The 25,070-nt window shown below is 38.2% G+C and overlaps 1 protein-coding gene across 3 annotated transcripts in view; it reads right to left on the bottom strand.

Annotated features, from left to right (window-relative positions):
* Positions 1 to 25,070, bottom strand: part of LOC113644489 (RNA-binding Raly-like protein) — a 186,916-nt gene that overhangs the window by 68,418 nt on the left and 93,428 nt on the right. For all 3 annotated transcript variants that reach the window (XM_027149385.2, XM_027149383.2, XM_047811701.1), the window contains exon 2: positions 24,533 to 24,806. In XM_027149385.2, the coding sequence (XP_027005186.1) occupies positions 24,533 to 24,788 (256 nt within the window). In that variant the 5' untranslated portion in view covers positions 24,789 to 24,806. The remainder of the gene's footprint in view (positions 1 to 24,532; positions 24,807 to 25,070) is intronic.

Here is a 25,070-nt window from a genome sequence, read left to right as displayed (position 1 = left end):
ATACTTTATATGGGATGCCAGTCTATATCAAGTTACCACACTCTTTCAAACATAAGAAAATTAGCCATTCAGTCCAGCTACAGCAGAAAGAAACAGAGGAACATAGACAAAGCCCAAGCAGAAACAAAGAAGAGCATACACAATTCCATACAAAGGAAAAACTTGAGTTTTAGAAAAGCCTTGGAGTGTTTAGGCCCATCTGCACACACTGCACCATTTAGGCTCCTCAAATCAAATGAGTTTTTCATAAAACTGTATTCACTTACATTGCATTTCATTTTATTTGTCCATCTTTGCAAAGGCAGAGGTGACAAAAGGTGACCTAAAGAAGAAGCAGATGCAAAAAAGGAACCCACCCTCTGCTGTGGATCAGATGATACTACAGTGATCCCTCGTTTATCGCGTTTAACGGGGACCGGAACCCCTCGCGATAGGTGAAAATCTGCGAAGTAGGATTGGCCCTAAGTTTGACCTTTTCACTGATGGTCATCATCTTCCTCTTCCTCTTGGACTGACTAGAGGAATCTTTCGCAGGGGCACGGCACTTAGGAGGCATTGTAAGGGCTTAACGAAAAGTTCATTTCGAACACAATACGCGAGACACAGTTGACAGCGTGAACGAGAGTGGCGAGATACAACAAGGGAAGAAGCTGGGAGAGGATGCGATGATGTGCAGCCAATCAGCTCAGATCTCGCACCGGGAACCAATCATGTACCTTGTCTGAGTTTCGTGGGTATGTACAAAGCCTCTGAGAGAGTTTCTCTCTTTGTCTGGCATCCTGGGAAACCGTTTTTATTTTTATTTTCCGCCGAATATTTTTGAAAAATCAGCGATGCACTGAGGCCACGAAACTTGAACCGTGAAACTTGAACCGCGAAGTGGCGAGGGATTACTGTAATGTTTAATGTCCAATCTTATCCACTAAGGGCCGGTGTGGGTGCAGGGTTTCATTCCAACCAACCAAGCAGAAGCCACACCTGATTCCACCTCTTTAATCAGTTGTTCTTGGCTCTTAGTAGACTCTGATGTGTCTTCTGCTTGGTTGGAATAAAAACCTGCACCCAAATCAGCCCTTTGTGTATAAGATTGGACACCGCTGCCTTAGAGTCTTTAGCAAAGGTCAAACTTTCTTATACTATTTGAATAGATGTATGTTGTGCAATAAGCTTCAAAATGTCCCATATGTTGGTATATGGTGTATTATTATGATTATATGTTATCAAAAATGATTACATACTAATCCAGTAGCACTATAGCCTTGGTTGGAGATACTCGGAACTGCACACAAATATGGCATTTTTGTACCGATAGACCAGGTTAATGACCTGACCTTTCATTTCTGTGGAACACAATGTGAGAGGAGGAAATGGAGCGGAAACAAAAAGTTGATATTAGAGAAGAGTGGGATCGAATGAAGAAAAAAATAGAGGAAATACACAATTGTTTGGAACAGGATGAGGAGTGCAAAGAGTCAGGTCAGCTTATTTTTGTGAGAAAAAATGAGTGAGGAAGAACCGTGTAGAGGAGGCAGTGATTAATCCCTCTGCTGGCTCCTCTGGTCTGATGTTAGTGTAGCTGTTTTTAGGGCTGTGATTGTTTTTCGGTGTGTGAATACACCATCCATACATCACATTCCTGCAAAATGATGATTGATTGCAGCATTGCAACCACAGTAAACCACTTAGCATGGACTTTTAATCTAAATCGCTATTATTTATGCATCTAATTTTGCTCCACATCATTCAAAGAAAGCCATGGGTAATCCATCTCTTCTTTTTTTTCTTTTTTATGCTAATGCAACAGATTCTGGCCAGATATTGTATTCTTCATAAATAAGTCATGGATATCAGTAAATGCTCCAAGTGTGCATTGAGTCACAGCTCTACACCGAACAAGAACTGGTAAATTCATGTGAAGCATGCGAGAGAAATCCCCAGACAACCAGTTCAATGCAGTTCTTCATTATGTCACTGGGTTAGCATAGCTTCATTGACTCCTGTGACCTATTAGCAACACGAAACATCCATTCTAATTACAGCAGGGCTGCAGAAACAGGCTGGGCTGTAGCTTGGGTGTATATAATGTTAGTCCTGATGATCCTCTGCAGAGGCTTTGTATCCTGGAGCCACGCTAACAGCCTCCTAGCAGTATGTCTCTCTGGAGGTGTCGTTAGCACTCAGAGCTTGACTGTAGCTGCAGGCGTACGGTTCTTTGTAGTTAGCTAGCCAGCATAGCGCGGCATGTTATCCCACTCCTATCTTCACCATTAGACCCCAGGAAATGTGTACTCAGCCTTTTTCTGTCAATCAAACTCTTGCACTGGCCCCTGGGTACAGATCAAGGTCTTCAACATTTCATCCATCGGCATGCAGTTCAGCCAGATTTCAAAGCTAAGAGTCAGACATGACGCATTTATCTGACACTGACAACACTGTGGCATCGCTTGAGCATATAGAAACTGTTAAACTTCTAGAACAAATGATTTGCTGCTATATTCTCACATGACGTTAGAATGTATGGTCTGTATGAACTCATACACTAAGTAAGAGTTATGATGGTTCTGAAAGCAATCCTTGTAACACTGGCAACAGGAGAGGATGCCAGTCCTTTGCACAACACCATGCACACACAAATTCACACATTGGTTCAATTGAGCCTAACAACGCTACATAACAGCGTGGAGAATATACTTATAGTTATTTCAGGATTGAACCAGGGACACAGCTGTGTGACTGCAACGCTACCCACTGCAACACTACTTCAGCACTTTAAAAATCATCAGTTATCCAATCCAAACTCTTGTTCTTGCAAGAAGCAGCATTTATTGGCAGTTTTTCTATAAAAACAAGAACCTCGGGAGTCTTGTGAGGAGGAATCAATGAGATAATGTTAGTCTGGCATCAATGCTACATTTGTTTTTATCCAAAGCAACTTACTTATTAAGCAGTTGAAGGTTAAAGGGCAAGAACCCAACCAGGGCAGCAATGGGGTCTAAACAACCTTATAACCCTGTAGTTCACAGCCTTTACCACTGAGCCACCACTTCCCTCATGATACAGCACCTCTGGAGCAGAAAGGCATAAGGGCAATGCTCAAGGGCAATGCTCAAGGGCATAACAGGGGCAGAATGGATGTTCCAGGGTTTGAACTCAAAGCCTTTTGATCAGCAGCATTTAATTTTAATATTGCATTTTAACATTTGGTTGCTAATAACAGAGAAATCTAACCAGCAAAACATTGCATTGGCATAATAACAGACAGCTATCAGTCCCAGCAAGAGCAATGAAGAGCCTCGTGTTCGTCAGACGCTATGACTCACATTCACCTCATAACTTCTTCATCATAAACTTATAATCTTTTATTACGTGTCACCAATGTTGAGCTATAAGTAGATCAGGAGGTAGGAGGTCAGTTTCCTCGATATACAGTAGCCTGTCGTCACAGGATGATATTACATCAGGTTAATGTAATTCCGAGTGAGATAATATAATGAAGACAACAGACTAATTTCAGACTTCAAATCTAGTTTGTAATGTAAATAGCATGATGTATATCAGAATAATGTACATGTATTTGTTCCGTTATTTGTTATACGTTAAATATTTGTATATTTTTATTCTTACTTAATTCAATTTAAGAAAATATAAAGAATATGATTCAAATTTTGTTTAAGCCATGGTCTCAGCAAGCTCAAAACTTGCAATTCCATCAGGTTCATGCAATCGACTAAAGTTATAAGAACATTTATTACAATATGAATTATTTAAGCAAATCAAGCTTGTATCTGCAAAGTACCAATGTGCTCTCACATAAACCGGATTGGCACAATTTAATCATTAATTTACTGTTCTAAAGTTGTTTTTCCCATTAGTGCCTACACTACGTCCCTGCGGGATTTCAAAATGTAGCTGGTTTATTTTAATACTCTGATCATGTTCATTCTGCATAATTCCATCTAGAAGTTAGAAACCTGTTTAGTTTAAGCAATGAAGTAACATTTTGTTAACAAACTTGTAAATGTAAGGTACAGTAATCTTTCGCCACTTCGCGGTTCAAGTTTCACGGTTCAAGTTTCGCGGCCTCAGTGCATCGCTGATTTTTCAAAAATATTCATCGGAAAATAAAAGAAAAAACGGTTTCCCAGGATGCCAGATAAAGAGAGAAACTCTCTCAGAGGCTTTGTACGTACCCACGGTACTCAGACAAGTCATATGATTGGTTCCCGGCACGAGATCTGAGCTGATTGGCTCAGCTTCTTCCCTTGTTGTATCTCGCCACTCTCGTTCACGCTGTCAACTGTGTCTCACGTATTGTGTCCGAAATGAACTTTTCGTTAAGCCCTTACAATGCCTCCTAATCGCCATGCCCCTGCGAAAGATTCCTCTAGTGAGCCCAAGAGGAAGAGGAAGATGATGACCATCAGTGAAAAGGTCAAACTTAGGGCCAATCCTACTTTGCGGATTTTCACCTATCACGAGGGGTTCCGGTCCCCATTAACCGCGATAAACGAGGGATCACTGTATGTGTATTTTTTTCTTAATTCTGACCACATTTAATTTTTTTTTTCGGTTTAGCCACACCTCACTGCCCCTTTACCTCACCTCATCTCAGTTTGTTCAGAAAGTAAAAAAAGTCATGACCAAATCCATGACCAGCACAGCCGGTTACTTTTATAGCCAGCAAAACCATGCTGTGGTTTTCAAATATAAATAAATAAATAAATAAATAAATAAATAAATAATACAAAACAAAAAACTCATTAAGAAGAAGTAAAGCAAACAAAAAAGACCATTAGCTTCAGAAGCACTTTTAAAAGATGGGGGTAATTATAATACTGGTGAAAGGGATGATGCTGGATGATGCACCATCCCCTGTCTGTTCTGTACACACAATCTTTTTGTTATTACATATTTAAACCAAGTAGATATGTTGTCATCTCTTAACCAACTAGTTAACCAGGGGTTAGCTCCCAACTTATAAACTCATATGAGCTCATTACATGAACAAAAAACAGATCAGTGAATGAACTTGATTATTCTCATGAGTCAGTGTGAGACGAATTTTGCATGTTAAAATGTTATAACTTGGCTATCAAGAAGCTGAACGGAATAGTGGACCAAAGTACAGGTCAAGCTAAAATGCTACCAAAAACATAATTCAAATATTGATGAGTACCACGTGCTCAACCTGTTGAGGCAGTGGTGTAGAGGTAACAGTAGGGCAGTGGTGGGCAGTGGTGTAGAGGTAACGGTAGGGCAGTGGTGGGCAGTGGTGTAGAGGTAACGGTAGGGCGGTGGTGGGAAGAGGTGTAGAGGTAACAGTAGGGCAGTGGTGGGCAGTGGTGTAGAGGTAACAGTAGGGCAAAGGTGGGCAGTGGTGTAGAGGTAACAGTAGGGCAGTGGTGGCCCAAGTGGTTAAGGCTCTGTGTTGTTGATCTGTGTTTAAGCCCCAGGACTGCCAAGCTGCCACTGTTGGGCCCCTGAGCCAGGCCCTTAACCCTCACGACTGTGCTGTAATGTACATGCAACAGAATATACTTGCTATACGTACTGGACTTGTAAGGCTTCTCTGATATCTAACTATCCAGTAAGTTCAAACAGCGACTCAAGAAACTCCGCTGAAGACTTCAAGTCCTTTATGAAGTTTATGATTTAACTGTAAAACTGAAAATATACAAAGAAAGGAAAAGTAAGGATTATATGAAATGAAATTAAAACACAATTAGAATGACAGCTACAACAATTAACTGAGAAAGTACAGATTATATAATACAAAAATAACCTTACCAAATGTAAATTTAACATTGCATACTTACTGACATCGTGTCTAACAGATGTAAAGAAAGATGATATTTGAGGATGAATCACATACTGTATAGAGCAGCAAAAAAAATAAATAAAAAATCTCTGAACTACTGAAGTACTATTTCCTGCTTCCTGAATTAACAGATTATCTGATGATTACAAAATTAAAGTCCTCAGACATTTACAAAATAATAAATCCAATAAAAAACAAAATCAGTTCAGTCCTGTACACTATAACTTTGTTTTTGAATGTATCTTGAATATAAGTTAACATATTTCAAATCAGGCAAGTCTGACTTGAGAGACTTTGACAAGGGCCAAGTTGTGATGGGCGGTTGATTTTGTTAGGGCACAAAGTGGTTCATGGAAGGAAAACTATACATACTATATACTATATACTATACCTATACACACACACACACACACACACACACACACACACACACACACACACACACACACACACACACATATATATATATATATATATATATATATATATATATATATATATATATATATATATATATATATATTTTACTAAAACCACATGAATAGGTCACAATACTAAATACACAAATAACTGGACCACTGTATGACTGCATCTTTGTCACACCTGATCTGCATCCACTGGAAATTAGGTCACAGCTTTTGATGAATAATAGAGGCTATCTAACAAATATTCCTATGTTGACTTTGGCCAGCTATCAAGTTCACTCCCACAAATAAGGCTTGTCTTCCTGCATCTCTTCGCTCCTCTCAGGAACAGGAATGAAGAGAATGACAGTGTCCCTTCCCTGTCCCCAATCAACATCTGTGGTCCCATCCACACTGTCAGTTTGTATATTGAGAAACAAAGCTCAGGCTTTAATATACATGAATGAATGAATGAATGAATGAATGAATGAATGAATGAATGAATGAATGAATGAATGAATGAATGAAATAACAATGAATAATAAATAAATAATAAACAAATAAAAAACAAACAAACAAATAAATAAACCCTGTAGTCTCCTGGGAGAAATATGATTTGATCTTTATGTTCCTGAAATAAAATAAAATGTCCGTTGTTCTCTGAATGCTGATATTGTTTACTAAAAAAAAAAAAAAAGTTCTGTCAGCAATATTGTGCTTATAACATGCCTCAGAGGAATAAGCAAAGTTCACTGTTTAAAAAACAAACGTGCTGCCTCAGGAAGCATATGTTAGAATATGATATTTTTACGCTGATTTAGAGAGTTTATGAAGAAGTTCACAGCATGAGATAACATTTATTAATAATACAGCTCTTACAAATCAGCCATCTTGATCTTCCTCCCGGTGGAAACAGCTTGTGTGGTGTAAGGACCTTCTTTTCTATTGGGCCATTTATGAATAAATGAGTGGACGTTGCATATCTATCCCAGTTACAATAGACAAACTTGCAAAGTCAACAAAAGTTGGAAATTAGGTCTGTGTTTGATTAATAATAGATGCTTTGTAATGAGTTTTGCTTGCTGCCTCTAGAGGAGAAATCGTCTTCCTTCATCTCTACGCTCCTCTGAAGTGAAGTCTGGAGGAAGATGGCCAAGTACCAGCCCTGTCCTGGCACTCTCATACTGGACATATGTGTGTGAAGGCACGGCACTGGGAAAACACATGGAGAGGTGCAGCTCAGGGCATGGCTCATTGCGTAAGCATGTTCATGCACACCGAGGTTCCAAGGGAAGTTGCCCTTTGTCCATATCATCAAAGGCAGAATGTAAGCAGCAGGGGGTCTGTATAACCAGAGGCTAAAATAGCCCCCACACTGGGATACAATCCCACAGGCACATGCTGGGCAAGGACAAGGAATAGCTACACTAACACTTATTATGCTCAATAATGTCTAAAAATGCATTTCATTTTTTTTCATCATTAAAATATGATATTAAAAATTCTGCTTATGATTGTACTCAAAATGCAGCTATAAATATTTAATGGAATGGTATAATGTTACAGCTTTAATACAGCGATACAGCACGGTGTGCCTGGAATTCATACTTAAAAATCACTTCACTGCTGTCACTTCAACTTTATCATTTATCTTATTATTTTTCACAAAAAAACAAAAAAACAAAACAAAACAAAAAAAAAACGCAGTTACTTATTACAGGGAGTGTGTTTATGTAAGCAACAAGAATCTGCTAATAGCAAATCAGCTATAAAATTTATACGATTTAAGTAATAGGCTTTCATTAGACATATGTTTCATGTTCGTGTGATAAGTATTGGCGGAGTTATCAGTTCATGTTTGTAACGTGTTTCAGGAAGATGGTCAAGGAGACAGAGATGTCTGAATGCACACCCTGGTTATTTTCTTTATTTGCCAAAAGCACAGCGTTTTGTTGTTATTATGAAGGCACTCAAATAAAAGTAGACACTTCACAGTTTCGAATGATGTATTACATGTACATGTATGAATGACGGAGTATTGTGGACTTCATGTTGAAGAGGAAAAAATGTGCCAAAAACGCGCCAGCGCGCCTTTGGACCCCAGAGGGTTAATGGGCAAGATGATAAAGTAAGACGGCTTATTAAATAGTTCAAGTTAGTTTATTGTCATTCTGCTACATGTTGGGACATGCAGTGGAACGAGATGTTGTGTCTCACAGGTCAACGGCGCAACATACATACAGACATGAAAACATAAAACAAGAATGAAGCATGGGCAGGTATGAACTATGCCATCAGTACAAACAATACACTCTATGTATTTGACACATACATAAGCCGGAGCAAGAACAGACTATACAGCTAGTACAGACTATACAAACTATGCAATAGCATACTGTACATAGACTTTCAATAAATAAATAAGTGGACTATACAATGCTTCCCTTGATATTGTAAATGTGCAACAGGAGGCATTCAAAGTCAAGCAGATGGTAGCAGGATAGTGCAAGATACAATGTGCAACACGAGCATGTAAATATGTGTATTGTCTGTGGTTGTACACCATTTTTGTTTTTGATGTGCCAATGTGCTAATGCTGTGGTGAATGCGGCTGGTGGCGGTCAGGTGGGTCACGTCACAGGAGGCCTATGTAAATAGGAAAAAAGCATGGAATGTAGTATAACTGAATTCTAGCTCTAGAGCCTAATCTAAAATCTGAAATTGAGTGTGAGAAGCTTCACAAGTTCTTTATATGTCTCAAGCAATTTATATATAAAATAAAGATAAAGATTAAAGACAGATTCTATGAACTTTTTTTTTTTGGTCCAGCAACTATAACTTACCTATCACTATGTCACCATGGAAACTAGTACAAGGTTGATGTATACCACAGAAAGTTGCAGAGAACCAGATTCAAATCTCGCAAAAGCTTGTAGCCAGAGAAGTGTACAAAGGATACCGGTATCTGATATCGAATTATGTATAATGCATACATGTGTTGACTTAAAGGCAGGGTCTCCGATTTTTGAAAGCTAATGTTGACATATAAAATCACCAAAACAAACACGCCCCAACCCAAATGGGTCCCACCTCTGTATTGATAGCTCCGCCCACACATACATATGAAACCCAGGCAACTACTGGAAAGAAATGTGTGTTTATCATAGCTGAAGGGAAGAACAATACGATTGCAGATAAACAAACAAGCAAAAATGACACACAAGCATAATCATGTAAAGGACAAAGGCATATATTAGTTCTGTATAACAAAGCAAAACCAACGTTACTCACCTATCGAGAAGGAAAAAAGCGCCTCGGCGTCTTAAGTAAAGTTGGCCAAATGTTCACAGATTGGAGTTTCCCGAGTCAATAACTCCTGAGCTAAACGCTGTTACTACACAAAACATGGTTGTAGCTGCCTCTCTACATTACTACGATAGAAAAGAGGTGTTATTTGTGTAGTAACAGCGTTTAGCTCAGGAGTTATTGACGCGGGAAACTCCAATCTGTGAATATGTGGCCAACTTCCTGCTCCTTCAGTTCTCTCCAGCGCTGGAAAGCTGATCCTATATTAACACGTTCTACTTCTTGCCTTATCGTAAGCCTTTCTTCTCTTTCTTTCTTTGTTTTTATCCTCCATGTAATTGTTAAAACCGCTTTCTGCTAATGTCACACATGCGCACCGAACACTCTCTCCACCCCTATTGGCAAGACACGCCCCTTTCTGCTCATTGGCTACATGTTAGATTTGTTTTTGTTTTGATTTTTGTCTCTCCCGACTCAGTTTTCTGAAGCATTTCTCAAAAATCGGAGACCCTGCCTTTAATTAACTTAATTACGGGTCTAAAATCCCATAAAAAGTATTATTCATTTCTCGATATGGTGAAACGACGGATCTGAAATCATATTTACTACACGAACACTTCCTGAAAAATGAAAAGCAAGAGAAATGATCCACTTTATGTGAGATATAATTGTCAAAACCTGATATATCCAAGAGTCCTTAGTCAAACATCAACAACGCGATTGCATGTAACATGATCACTAGAGGAAAGCAGAATTGACATTGATAATAGAATCAAATCTAAGGAAAAGAGGAAAGTGAAGTCATTTAGCATCTCTGCCTATGTTGCTGACAGAAGTCTTCCCTTGTGTTTAATTACAAAATTCAATATTGTAGTAAAGTACTTTTGGGATGAGTGGCTTTCCTCTCTCTCTCTCTTCTCTCTCTCGAACGATCTCTCTTATTGGTGTAACAGAGGTGAGATTATAAACCATTACCTTGAATGAAACAGGGGAACTTTAATACCCGTGTGCATCTCCTGTCAGCGCCTCTAGCTTTACAGATGTAATGAGATTTGGCACTGAGCTGTGAGAGTCATTAAAAAAGCCATCTGATTCCAGTTCTCACTGCATATAGTCATTTCCCCTCTGCCCAGTCGAAAGTGTAAGCTCCTAAACTTTTACACACTTTCTGTTTACACTGTGCTCCTCCTTTTGCCTGACTTAGTTACATAAACAGCTGGAGAGGCCTACTCACCAAATTATCATTCCCCTAATGGATTTTAACTGTTGAGTGGTTGCCATTAAACATTTCTATCAACATGTGAAGAGCTTTTCAGCTTTGCTCTTTAACACTTGTACACTCTGGATGTTGCAAGCTTAAATCTCGGCACATCAAAATTCATAAAAAGCAAAATAAAATAAAATAAAATAAATAAATAAATGCTGTTTTGTCAACAGTTTGGCAAACCATGGGTTTTCATTTGAGGGATTTTACAAAAGGACTTTAACTTGTTAATTTAAAAGTTTTAATTCTTAGATATCGTACATAAAGATTACATTTAACTCTATTTGAATTTAACAAATTTATTGTTGAAATTATGTTTTTTTTTTCTTTTTCTTAAATGAAGTGTCAATGTCATGGTGAATGACAGGAATTATTCTTTTTCTCTCCTACATCAAAACAAAACCAAATAAAACAAATCAGCATGACAAGAAGGAAGGAAGGTAGCAGAGATTCTATGTGAAAATTTACCATGACATCTGTATTTGGCAGGAAATCGTGTCACTCTCAAAGGGCAGGACAGTTTCATGTGATGGAATGCTTTATAAAAATAATCTTGTTTTTTATAATTTTTTTTATTTTTTTTTAGATGTACCTCAGGGGGATCTCTTAAAAATTACATATAAAAGCTCTCTATACATTTTCTGTACCTCTTATCCTGCACGGGAAGTCTATCCCTGATGGGGGACATTCTGGACAGAGTGCCAAACCATCACAGGCCATAATCACACACACACACACACACACACACACACACACACACACACACACACACACACACACACACACACACACACACACACACACACACACACACACACACACATTCCCCCACTTTGGATCTGGGAAGGAAACAGAAGTACCTGGAAGAATTTCCCAAAGAATGTGGTTTAACATGCAAAAACCACATAAACATTGAATCCCCAACCCAGTAGGTGCGAGCTAATATGCTAACCAGTAAAGCACCACGGTTCTTATAAACCAAGAACCAGTGGAGTTTTACTAAACTCCACAAATCACAAGAGCTTTGTCAACACTATTAATCACCTGCAGATTCCCAACATTGGGTTTTAGTTACTTTGGTCATTAGGATATTAAAAATCTCTGTGAAGGCAAACAAAACAAATACAAAATGCACATAGTTTTTGAAATACATCCTAGAGTGCATGGAGTAGCATTTACACACATCTACAGTGTCCTTCATTCAGTCCTGAGCAAGTTCTCTGCTCGAATCTGTAGGCTTCCTTTGGGTTCTCCAGTCTACACCCACCTACATACAGGTACTGTAGATGGATTGCTCTATTACCTTGCCCGTAGGTGTAAATACATCTGTGTCTGTGTATCTCTCTCTCTCTCTCTCTCTCTCTCTCTCTCTCTCTCTCTCTCTCTCTCTCTCTCTCTCTCTCTCTCTCTCTCTCTCTCTCTCTCTCTCTCTCTCTCTCTCTCTCTCTGTGTGTGTGTGTGTGTGTGTGTGTGTGTGTGTGTGTGTGTGTCTGTGTGTGTGTGTAGACTGCAGTGAACTGGGAACTGGTATCTTATCTGGGATGCATTCTAGCTTCACTCCCAGTGTTCCTGAGATCCACTTCAACTCTGACTAGGAGGACTAAAGAAAAAAAAGATGTCAAAATATCAAACACCATATACTTAAATTATGCTATGAAGCAAATATTTTTACATTCTTTGTAGCTGGCATCATGCACAGAAAATGGTGATTGTTTCTGATGGTTTTTACATCCTGAGTGTATTTAAATCTGCACCAGGGATAATTCTGGAAAGGTCTCTTTCAGTGAGACGCAGACAAATGCCACAGCCTTTTCTCTTTCCTGTCTGACACGGCGAGTCTGACAGAGGTAGAGATTTTTGTCTCGCTCCATGGAAAGCAGAGTGACACATTAAGCCTCCAGTGTTTCACCATGCTGCCAGAAATTTGCACCATGGACCTCAAAGTCCAAACTCATTATGCGCAGTGTTGCCTCTCACCTGGGGCGATGAGGGGCCCGTCTGCTGTACGTGAGCTACAACTCCCCAAAACATTCAGCCAAACACTCCCCAATGTACACACATACACCACACGCACATACACACACACACACGCACACACACACACGCACACACACACACACACGCGCGCGCGCACACACACACACACACACACACACACAGGCACGCACACATACACACACACACACACACACACACACACACACACACACACACACACACACACACACACACACACACACACACACACACACACACACTTTATAGAGCTTGGATTTCAGACAGATCTAATAAACTCACCATGGAGACAAGAGATGTATTTATATAAGGGAAAAGTGTTTAACTCTTATAACCATGATATCGGTATCATTTGTTCATCATGTTGCAATGCTGTAAGGATACAATTTTTTATAATTCTTTAATCTATCAGTCATTAATTGATTAGTTGGAATGTTCTAGAAATCAAAATATTATATATAAGAATATTATCAAGTGTTCATGTCAAATTAGACACCCAAACTAATCATGCATTATTTTTTTCACTTTTCTTTCTAAATGCTTCACTGGGATATATTGTTTAATTACATTTATATACATGAATTATATGCATTCCTTGTTTTTCTATAGCGAGCGCTAATATACAAGGACTTCTATAGGTGATGCTACACATAATGTAAGAATATTAAGAAACTGATCTGGGGAAAAAAAAAACACATTGAAGTGGTTCAGTTTTTGTTATCTTAGAATATACATTATAGTTCTGTTGATTCTAAGAGTCTAAGGAGTCTGCGGTTTATGAAAGTAAACTGTTTATCACATTTACGGTGCTTTGCAACATTTCCAGCATGGGAAAGTCTTCAGGAAAGAAAAGTTTATACTTAACTGTAATTCTGACTGAAAGATGTCACGCTGTGTTTTTCAGAGAGAAAGAGAGAGGAGAGAGAGAGAGAAAGAGAATTAACTAATTTATTTATTTACAAAATTTATATTAACACCATTTTTATTCTATCATCTCCATGTTCCTATACAGACACTCGGGATTGGACGAATTCAGTATATTCTGCATTCTAACCACTAACACAGCCAACCTTGAGTTACTGAACTAGCTAATCAAGGTCGGACAACAAGGCTTTAAACTCTGATTTATATTAAATCAGGTAATGGAACGTGAACTTGTGTAGCAATGCCAATGTTAAAGTAATGTTAAGGAACCTCAGGTTGTAGGATGTGAGTGCAAATTCTCTTAATTGAGTCTGTTTCAGAATTTATGGCTCTAATTTATAGCAGTCTAGTGAGACCTCTACTTACTGTAGACAAAGACGGGTCTTGGTCAAAAGCTGAAAACTACAAATAAGACTTGTATATAAAACTAGGAGGTAAAAAGCATTGAGAAAGTAGAATAAACTAAAACACACGTACAGAGAAGGTACACAATCTCCAGGTGAATTTTACACTTGATTTTTTTATGATTCGTTTATTCTCACATGATTCGTTTCTTTTTTCCTTCTTATTTTTTAACGATTTTCTTATTATTTTAAACCCAAAGTTTGCAAAAGTTTTTTTTTCAAATGAGTCTTAGATCTATTTATTTTTGAATGATTCACAATTGTATGTATTTTCAAATGATTCACAAGTGAGTCAGACATTTTAATGTTATTTTAATGACATTTTAAATTGTTTTTATGTGATTTTTTTTTTTTATGACGGATTTTTTTACCTACCTGATTCGCGATTTATTTATTGTCTCATAATTATTCACTCATTCTTTTATTGTCAAATGTTTCTTTCTTTCCCATGTGCAATTTCAGAGCATAATGTTGAAATGCGCATAATCTGGCATGGAAAACACATTGGAACTTGTGAAAAAGGATGAGATTTCTCCATAAGTGAATGGAAACTAGGAGCCTTAATTATTAGGCGATGAGAAATGTTTGAAATTCGACTTGCAGTGACACACTTGCATGCTAGACTTCACAGAATCTCTCTCTCTCTCTGTCTCTCTGTCTCTCTGTCTCTCTCTCTCTCTCTCTCTCTCTCTCTCTCTCTCTCTCTCACACACACACACACACACAAACACACACACATACACATCCTCAGGGCTAAGGGGGAATGAGGCTCGGCAAAGCGTCAAGTGTCTATCAAACGTGGCATCTGCTGCACCATATTTCAAGCACCACATCCCTGATGCATTTAGAGCAGCTATGTGCATGTTTTATTAATTTGAAAGAATGATAATAACATCTTCACAAAGCAAACATGTTTATCATTCACAGTGTAGGAAGTGCATATTTTCCCAGGATATAAAAAGTATCAGAAATTCATGTAATTAGGGGATACAGAGTGTCTCTGTCCTCTCCATATCACATCAGGGGACATGCAGATTCCGATGAAGCCACAGCCATCCGTGACCAGGAATCGGAGAGAGAATAATTGGCCGTTCTTTTCAGATAGCAGTGCTTTCTCCTTGACCTCAGCGACAATCATGCAACAGTAAGCTCATTTATACAGAATAAGGAAGTTAGCGCTCGTCTCCATGTGCAGTCTTCGTATGACGGCGCTTCTCAGAGATACAGAGGCTTCACGCAAGGTAGCATGTGACCCTTTCAGACTGCTATATGACAGGAGACTTAACTAATAGGTGGGAAGCAAACCAACGTAGCAGACCGAACAAATAATATTCACCTCATGAAACTCAATTCCTAACAAAAAGGAAAGAAAGGAATTTGCATGCAGTGGTTTCACACCATGTTTATCTGAACTTTGTCCTTTCAATTCACCAATATTCAAAGCATGAGCTAATAAAAAACAAGATACAGCACTTTTAACAATTCACATTGTCTCAAAGCAGCTTTACATATGTATAGAAACAGAATAAAAAATTTATGAATAAACAAGTTTAAAGTTTAAAATTCAGTTACTATTTATCTCTAACATTTATCCCTAATTACTAAGACGGAGGTGACGGTAGTAAGGAAAAACTCCCTAGGATGATATGAGGAAGAAACCTTGAGAGGAACCAGACTGAAAAGGAAACTCATCCTCATTTGAGTGACACTGGAAAGGAAATAATGTCGATGTAACTAATGTCCTTTTGTACAACAGTTTGTAGTTGAGTGGAATTAAGCAACCAAGAGCCTGAGGAACTGAGGGTTCAGAGCAAAGTCCGAGTTCACCACAGACCCAACACTAATTCCTTCCTCCTGAAGTCTTCAAATGATCAATGATAAAGTCCCGGCCATAAAGCTGACTGACGCAACAACGGAATAAACGCAATAAATCAGACTGCAAAATAAAAGCGCTACTAATTGATAAGAACCGCTACCGCTGATCTCCGGATTATTAATTCTACTAAACTCATAATTACTAACGTCTTTCTCCTTCATCAATGTATTATTTTGTTTGTTTAATTTCCATTTATTGTATTTTAGTTTAATTCTTACTGTATGTGAAATCATGTATTTGAATTTTATTAAATTTCCTTTTTTTATATATATATCTTCTTTGTTGTAGGTGTGTATATGTGTCTATGATGCTCTGTTTTTGTTTTTAGAGTGACTTTTTAACATTTTGTCATGGGTCTGCAGGTAAAAAATTGCCTTTTTGACAAATTCTCGCACATTTACAGCCATTTACATTAATGTTTATTAATGAGCATTGCCCCGGTAATCAACTAAACTAAACTAAACTAAACTAAACTAAACTAAACTAAACTAAACTAAACTAAACTAAACTAAATTAATGTAAATGAAGCTGCTGGGGAAAGAATTACAGCTTTAAATTATTCACTCAAGCTGAAAAAGAAAAGTATGAACTCATGTCAATGTCTATACGTGCACTTGCTTAAAGTATGACAAAAAAAATTAATTCACAAAATTCACACAAGTAACATTAATTGATGGCAAATTCATGACTGCACAAATTTTTGAGGCTAACAAACATCTTTATTCCTAAACTATCAAACCTTAAGTAACATGACAACAACTCTGACCATACAACTAGAATTAGCAGCTTAAACCCATTTTAGTTGCTGGGTGAGTAAATGATACCTGAATTATTATCAACATTCTCATCTTTGCTTTCTTAGCATTGTTTTGTCATCATAACACTTGTGATTGGAATATTTTCAGACATGACCTGTTTACGCGAGTCTCTACCGATTTGTGAAAATACATCATCAAAGCACGTCTGTTTCACACGGATGAATTCCTTCCGAACCATGGATCAGTTTGACAACTTCATTTTACCTGCTCTTGACACCCTTCTTCTGTATGTGAATTCCTTGCTAAATAATTCTCATAACTGTTTATTTAGTTGATATTCATTTCATTAGTGCTTCTTTGCTTTTGTTTTACACTGATTAACAGCTTGAGTAAAGCTGTTTGTTCAAATATTCTTTGTGTATATAGATCTAATTTAAATTTATTCAACATTACAGTTACTTGTGCGGTTAATTATTTCTTCACTCAAACTCATCTAGAAGGTCTATTCTATTCTGGAGACCAAAATTTTCAGTGGGCTCTTTATCCTGGACTTTATCCCGGTCACACTGGATCTTAAGCCTAGTCCAGGAACACTGGGCGAGAGGCAGGAATACACTTTAAATAGGATGTCAGTCTTTTGTAGAGCATCAATCACATACACACACACACACACACACACACACACACACACACACACACACACACACACACACACACACACACACACACACACATACACACACACACACACATTCACACCTAGAAGGATTTATTTAGCCAAACCGCCTACTGGTCTGTTTTTGGGGGTTGGGGTACATGCGCAGACATGCGAATTGATTGAATCTGGGATGCTTGAGGCATTGCTCCCCACATAACAGCATGCAGACAACATTCCATGCTGTTAAAAAATGACTGGTCTTAAGAGTGTTTGCTTTCGCACATAGTGCAAATTGTATCGAAATTTCACTTCGACTGCGGCACATTTTAAAAGGACTGGTTGTGGTTTTGGACCCAGATTTGAAAATAACTTCCATGTTTGAACAAATCAACCAAGCTCTATGTCCAATTAGACTTAGGTCTGGAAAACAATAGTGTAAGATGCATGAGTATGAATATGTCTAATATCTATACATAAAAAAGAACCTTCCTTTTTGAAGACCTTTCATTGATGTTATTATTATATCTAAATAATGATATGTCTGTAAGAGATCTAGTCTGTCTGTCTGTCTCTCTCCCTCTCTCTCTCTCTCTCTCTCTCTCTCTCTCTCTCTCTCTCTCTCTCTCTCTCTCTCTCTCTCTCACACACACACACACGCACAAACACACACAGTGTCACTTATACACAGCATAATGCTAATGCAATTCAGTCTAATTTAGGCAACTTTTCACTGGTTTCTTTCATCTTTTTCTTTTTTTTTTTGACACAAAGCCACAAAAATGTGTCTCTCTTGTATCAGATGTGACTGTTGGAACTGACAAAGTTGTTTGGCTTTGATAGAAATAGATTCAAGAGATAAATACTTGGTATGAGCAAACAAAAGAGGATAAGGAGGGATAAATAAATAAATAATAAATAAATTCCCTTTTACCTTATCACAGAGAAATGTCAAAATGTATTAATATGTAGCATCGTGCACAGTTCACGGAGACGATTCCGGGTGACTCCAAAAGGAGAGCGCTGCACTTTATCATGCCGGTGCAGAGCCACTGGTGATGCTATCTGCACCGCCTGACTAGATTCCATTAAACACAGCTCTGCTCTGTACATACAGGGAAGTGGGCAGATCCATGAGCATGAGAGAGTCAGAGATAGAGAGAGAGAGAGAGAGAGAGAGAGAGAGAGAGAGAGAGAGAGAGGGGCACAGGTACATGCCTGCAGTACTGAAAGCATCCGAATCCACAATATCATTGTTCTCACAGTAGCCTCCAGGCTCTAGGCTCGTGTTGAGGGGAGATTAAGAGATGAGCCACAATCGTACATCGGTCTGTGTGTGCACTTACTCTCATGGCCCTGAGACCGAGACGTGCCGAGGGCCGGACAAACTTACAGCTCCTGCAGCCTTGTCTGATTACAGGAAAATTTACCATCATACACTTCGCCTGCCGTCTGCCACTAGCTATCTGCCATCTGCCGCATATCTGTAAATAATAGTTCACTTAGTTCTGTGCTCGGATTGGACCTCAAGTACATACCTCGGGTCTGTAGTGACCTGTGATTATATTTCCTCTATCCTCCTCCTATTTATTTTTTGTTATGACCTCGCTTCTGTAGTTTTCATCAATTCTTTTATATTGAAAATGGATTTATACTGAATGCAACTCCGTCCAGGGTGTATCCTGCCTCGATGCCCGATGACGCCTGAGATAGGCACAGGCTCCCCGTGACCCGAGGTAGTTCGGATAAGCGGTAGAAAATGAATGAATGAATGAATGAATGTTGCCATGCATTTCATTTGTCAGTTAAATAGTTCAAAACAGAAGTCATTTAAAAATTTATTTTAGCTTTGATTCACTATAACAATACCAGAGCATTACATATTTACATTCAACAACTTGTCTCCTTAAACACCTAGTTGAATGTCTCTTCAAACACCTAGTTGAATGTCTTTAAACACATTGTTGCCTGTCCCCTTAAACACATAGCTGCCTTTCCCCTTAAACACCTAGTTGAATTTCTATTCAAACACATAGTTGCCTTTTCCACTAAAAACACCTAGTTGAACGTCTCTTCAAACACCTAGTTGCCTGTCCCCTTAAACACATAGTTGCCTGTCTCCTTAAACACATAGTTGCCTGTCTCTTTAAACACCTAGTGTAATGTCTCCTTAAATGTCTAGTTGCCTGTCCCTTTAAACATACTTACCTGACTCTTGAAAAACATAGTTACCTGACTCTTGATCTCTTAAAACACCTAGTTTCCTGTCTCTATTAATCACATAGTTGCCTGTCCCCTTATACACATAGTTTCCAAAATCTCTTAAATGCATAGTTACCTTTCCCCTTAAACACCTAGTTGCCAGTCTCTTTAAACACGTAGTTGCCTGTCACTTTAAACACATAATTGCCTGTCCCCTTAAACACCTAGTTGCATGTCCCCTTAAACACCTAGTTGCATGTCCCCTTAAACACCTAGTTGCATGTCCCCTTAAACACCTAGTTGCCTGTCTCTTAAAACACATAGTTGCCTGGTCTCTTAAACACATAGTTGCTTGTCTCTTTAAACTCCTAGTTGAATGTCTCTTTAAACACATAGTTGCTTGTCTCTTTAAACTCCTAGTTGAATGTCTCTTTAAACACATAGTTACTGTCCCCTTATACACCTAGTTGCCTGTCTCTTTAACACATAGTTACCTGTGCCCTTAAAAACCTATTTGATTGTATCTTTAAACACCTAGTTGTCTCTCTTTTTAAACACATAGTTGCCTGTCTCCTTAAACACCTAGTTGCCTGTCCCCTTAAATACCTAGTTGCCTGTCCCCTTAAACACCTAGTTGCCTGTCCCCTTAAACACCTAGTTGCCTGTCCCCGTATACACCTAGTTGCCTGTCTCTTTAACACATAGTTACCTGTGCCCTTAAAAACCTATTTGATTGTATCTTTAAACACCTAGTTGTCTCTCTTTTTAAACACATAGTTGCCTGTCTCCTTAAACACCTAGTTGCCTGTCCCCTTAAACACCTAGTTGCCTGTCCCCGTATACACCTAGTTGCCTGTCTCTTTAACACATAGTTACCTGTGCCCTTAAACACCTATTTGATTGTCTCTTTAAATACATAGATTAATGTCTCCTTAAATGTCTAGTTGCCTGTCCCCTTAAACATCGAGTTGTCTCTTAAAACACCTAGCGTCCTGTCTCTTTAACACCTATTTGAATGCCTCTTAAAACACCTAGTTTATTGTCTTCTTAAACACCTGGTTGCTTGTCCCCTTAAATACCTACTGTAGTCTCTTTAAATCGTTTGGTAAGATTCGAGAAACTGATATAATGGCATTTAGATGCTTCTGATTGGGCAATTTTAATTAACACCAGTCATAATTTGGAGTTAATTAGAGTGCAACTATGGCTGTATTTAAGGACCCTTCTGTAGAGTTGCCCTGGTGTTTCTGGTGCATTGTCATGTTTCTGGTGCATTGTCATGTTTACAAACTTATTATTGCTTATTTCATAAGGGACCAAATGGCAGGAGTGTATTTAGTGCACTGGATCACGGTTTCTTCTTTTTGTCCATTATTTTCTTTTATACTTCGTTTAGAACTATTATTAAACTAGCATATACTGAAAACAAAAGCCACTTGTTTCACAGTGAGTGTGCTGTCCTGTTGAGAATTATTTATCATAAGTTGTGTGTAATTTCACAAACATATGAAATGTACTGAATCACAAAGGTGAGATTGTGTACACTGTGGTTGCTTTGTGCTTCAGGTTGAAGCCCATCATAGTTTTGTGTGAGTAATGCTGAAAATATTTTGTCAAATAATAAATATATAGACATATTGAGCAGCTAAGTGTCTCTCCGAGTTATCTCTTAGGCTTCATTAATTCCTGAAAATAGTTAGGAATGGCAAAGGAAGCGGTTGGTTATTATATTTATTCCTTGTGCAATATAAATATCTATATACGTGTACTTCTGTAATTTGTAATTTGTAGGACATCTGTGTTTAGCAGCAGGCGCCTGACCGAACACAAATGAAATTCACCTCATGAAACAGTCAATTCACCGGAAAGGAAAAGAGAATTTTCTTGCGGTAGTTCTTTAGTTTAGTTTCAAACCATGTTCTTCTGGGTGAACTTTGTTCCGCGAATTACAAGTCTCTGCAGTGTGAGCTAATAGAAAACAAGATGGCTATACAAAGTCTTTATTTATTTATTTATTTATTTATTTATTTATTTATTTATTTATTTATAAATAAGAAAGAAAAGCTACATGTAGCCTAGATGTTGTAAAAGTACTAATAAAAGACTAACTAGAGCTATGAATTCTTTTCTCAGCTGAAAGTAGAAACTCTTGGTTATGAAACTATGAAATACAAATACATGGAAAAGTCTCAAGTGAATAAGAAGTCTACCTTTAATCACACACTAATTTTAGTCACTGATGGTACATTAGTGGCTCTTTCACCAAGGAACCAAGGAATGTCAGAAAACATTAGCCGGGGCTAACTAACAACATCTTTATTTATAAACTCTTAAACGTTAGCAAACAAGATAATTGTGACAATACAAACTACTGCAGACGAATACTAATATATAGCTAAATATAAATTGTACTCAGAAGCATGTAGATTACAGTAATGGGTATTGGGTACATTTTGTTAAAATTTAGATGTGATTGTAATTTAAGAGGGGGCACTGTGGTTTAGTGGTTAGCACGTTCGCCTCACACCTCCAGGGTCAGGGTTCGATTCCCGCCTCCGCCTTGTGTGTGTGGAGTTTGCATGTTCTCCCCGTGCCTCGGGGGTTTCCTCCGGGTACTCCGGTTTCCTCCCCCGGTCCAAAGACATGCATGGTAGGTTGATTGGCATCTCTGGAAAAATTGTCTGCAGTGTGTGATTGTGTGAGTGAATGAGAGTGTGTGTGTGTGCCCTGTGATGGGTTGGCACTCCGTCCAGGGTGTATCCTGCCTTGATGCCCATTGACGCCTGAGATAGGCACAGGCTTCCCGTGACCCGAGGTAGTTCGGATAAGCGGTAAAAAATGAATGAATGAATAAATGTAATTTAAGATCTCCTTGAAGCTACCTGATTTTAAAAGGCTCACCTTTGATATTTCTTTTAAAATATAATAAGTAAAAGTCAACTGTATAAGGTGGTAGAAAAACGAGCAACAAACCATATTTTGTGACTTTAACCTTATCGGTCGCATATAGAACCTGTGTCAATGTCTAATGCCAAACTAACTATGTTTACTTTAAAGGACATAATATCAGGGTTGATTTTAGTAATCTCGTTATTTTGTTACAGTGAAATCGTTAAGGCTTGTGTGTTTATTTGTGTTAGATACAAATGCTGGATTTCTGATGATCCAAGCTTCCAAAAACACCTTATTCACCACTGTAATACACATCCACAAATACCTAACACACAGTACATAGCCTAATCAAACTGTACCACAACGAATCAGAAGCCAAACCTTGATTTTCTGCTCAAATATTTCTCTTTTCTCTAGATCTCCTTATATTTACTGACCTTGTGCATCCTATTACATGGCAATGGCTGCTCTTAATGACGTTTTAAATGATTTATTATGTAGATTGCACTGCGAAAAGCAAATAGTCGGGTGACTTTTTAATAAAGCAGGTCAAGTGAATTACAGGACAACAGATAAACGCTAAACTAATCCCTCTTTTTTTTTACCCATGCTCAGACTGCTCTCAAGGTCACAGCTATATATTTCTTCTATAAAAGATAGAGCGGCTAGAAGAAAATGCAGATATTCATCCAAACAGAAATTCATTATATTCATTCAAACAGATATAACAGTCTGCCACTGACAGTCAAGATGTTCAGAGTAAACATGTCTATAGAGCAAATAGTGACAAAGTGACAGAATTCAGTTTATCAGGTAAGAATTTGTCAAGAAAAAATGTTTTTTTCATGTTCTGTAGATACTATGTCAATATGGGTTACATTTATAAGTATATGCAGCCTTTAGTGCGTTTGAATTGAACTCTGTTGGGTTTAGCTGCGTGGCATGGTTTATAAGTACACAGCGATCACAGTTTGGTATGGACCAAAATAACTGGTCTGGGAGGGTCTGAATGAGCTGCTTCTGGTCCAGTTCCAACTGAACTCCACCATGGTTCAACTGCAGTGAGAAAGTCATTTGACATTAAATCGACCCAAATGTAGGCAAACATGGATTTAGGGTTTCTGTGAGCTCTCTTTAGGGATGCAGGCAAATAAAAAAACTAACTAAATTACATTCATGTTTTACTTACAGTAAATGGAAACTAAAATTATGAGTGGGAAACTGATGAGATGTTAGACCAAATATTATTACAATCATTCGGAATTATTCATTTGTCGCTTTACATGGTCTGCCTAATATGCATTGAACGGAAAAGAATTTGTTGCTTGCAGCATTTGTTGAAATCAAAGCTCCGCACACACAGAGAAATTAAATGTCATTGCTTTCTCTATTGTAAGTGTGAATGCAGGATCAGTGAACCACTATTCAGACTTTGCTTCTTTACTTCTTTCTTTGCTTCTTTCTACTTGATTCTTTAATTCACTCTGTGCTTAAAACTAGGTTTAAGTTATCCAAGGTTGATCTGGATGCAACAGGTCAAGAGCATAAGGTTCAGGAGTTCATGTTAATTAACTGCTGTGCAAAAAAAAAAAAAAAAAGAACTAATTCCTTTTCCATTCATTTCTATATCTTAGTTCTGAATATGCTGCAGATAGTGGTCATGTTGCACATACTGTATGGACATGAGGGACTCAGAGTCTAGTATAGCAAATTAGACCAGCAGTTCTCTCAAATGCACTTTTCAAATACAAGGCACTTTCCAAAGCTGCCATCACAATATTCCCCCAAGGTTCTTGCAATGACAGATAACTCCTCAACATCACTACTCATTTTTTCAGGTCCTCATCAGGAAAAATGCACTGCTTTTTCTCCTTTTGTAGCAAACAACCCAAAAGCACTTTTCATGTCTAAGCAACACAATCATAATCAAACGTGGTCTGCATCAAAAACTAGCTGTATGTTTTGAGAAATAAAGCACCTGGCTGAGTTTATACACATGACAGATACACTTACCCAGTGGTTGTCCTGCTATGATTCGGGCATTCTCCCCGGCGACGGCGGCCCGGGCGTTTCTCTCACTTATGTACTGGACGAAAGCGTAGCCCTTGTGGACGGAACAGCCCACGATCTTGCCGTACTTGGCAAAGATGACCTCGATGTCGGCCTTCTTGACGATGGCTGTGTTGAGGTTGCCGATAAAGACTCTGGAGTTGAGGGAACGTGGGTCATTCTTGTTGGTCACGTTGCTTGTTTGACTCTTACCAGTCATCCTTTTCTGCTGGCTCTCCTATAGTGTACACACACAAACACACACGCAAAAACACACACATCGGCATGCAAGCTTAGAAATCACAGCAACTCCAACAATATGATTAATCTCAAAACATAGAAAATAACTATTTACTTCAATCAAGTTCATATTTTACACACTGACTTAGCGTAACTGTGTAGTAAAGTGAGTGTTAAATGTTAAACAAAACTAAGACTCTTGGACGTGTTTACACATACATGTATTCTGTCTTGTTATAAACAAGTCTCTTGGGCAATTGAC

The sequence above is a fragment of the Tachysurus fulvidraco genome, chromosome 3, assembly GCF_022655615.1.
Source record: "Tachysurus fulvidraco isolate hzauxx_2018 chromosome 3, HZAU_PFXX_2.0, whole genome shotgun sequence".
NCBI lineage: Eukaryota > Metazoa > Chordata > Actinopteri > Siluriformes > Bagridae > Tachysurus > Tachysurus fulvidraco.
Note: the sequence above shows the minus strand (reverse complement) of the source record. Positions and strands in the feature narration are given on the sequence as shown.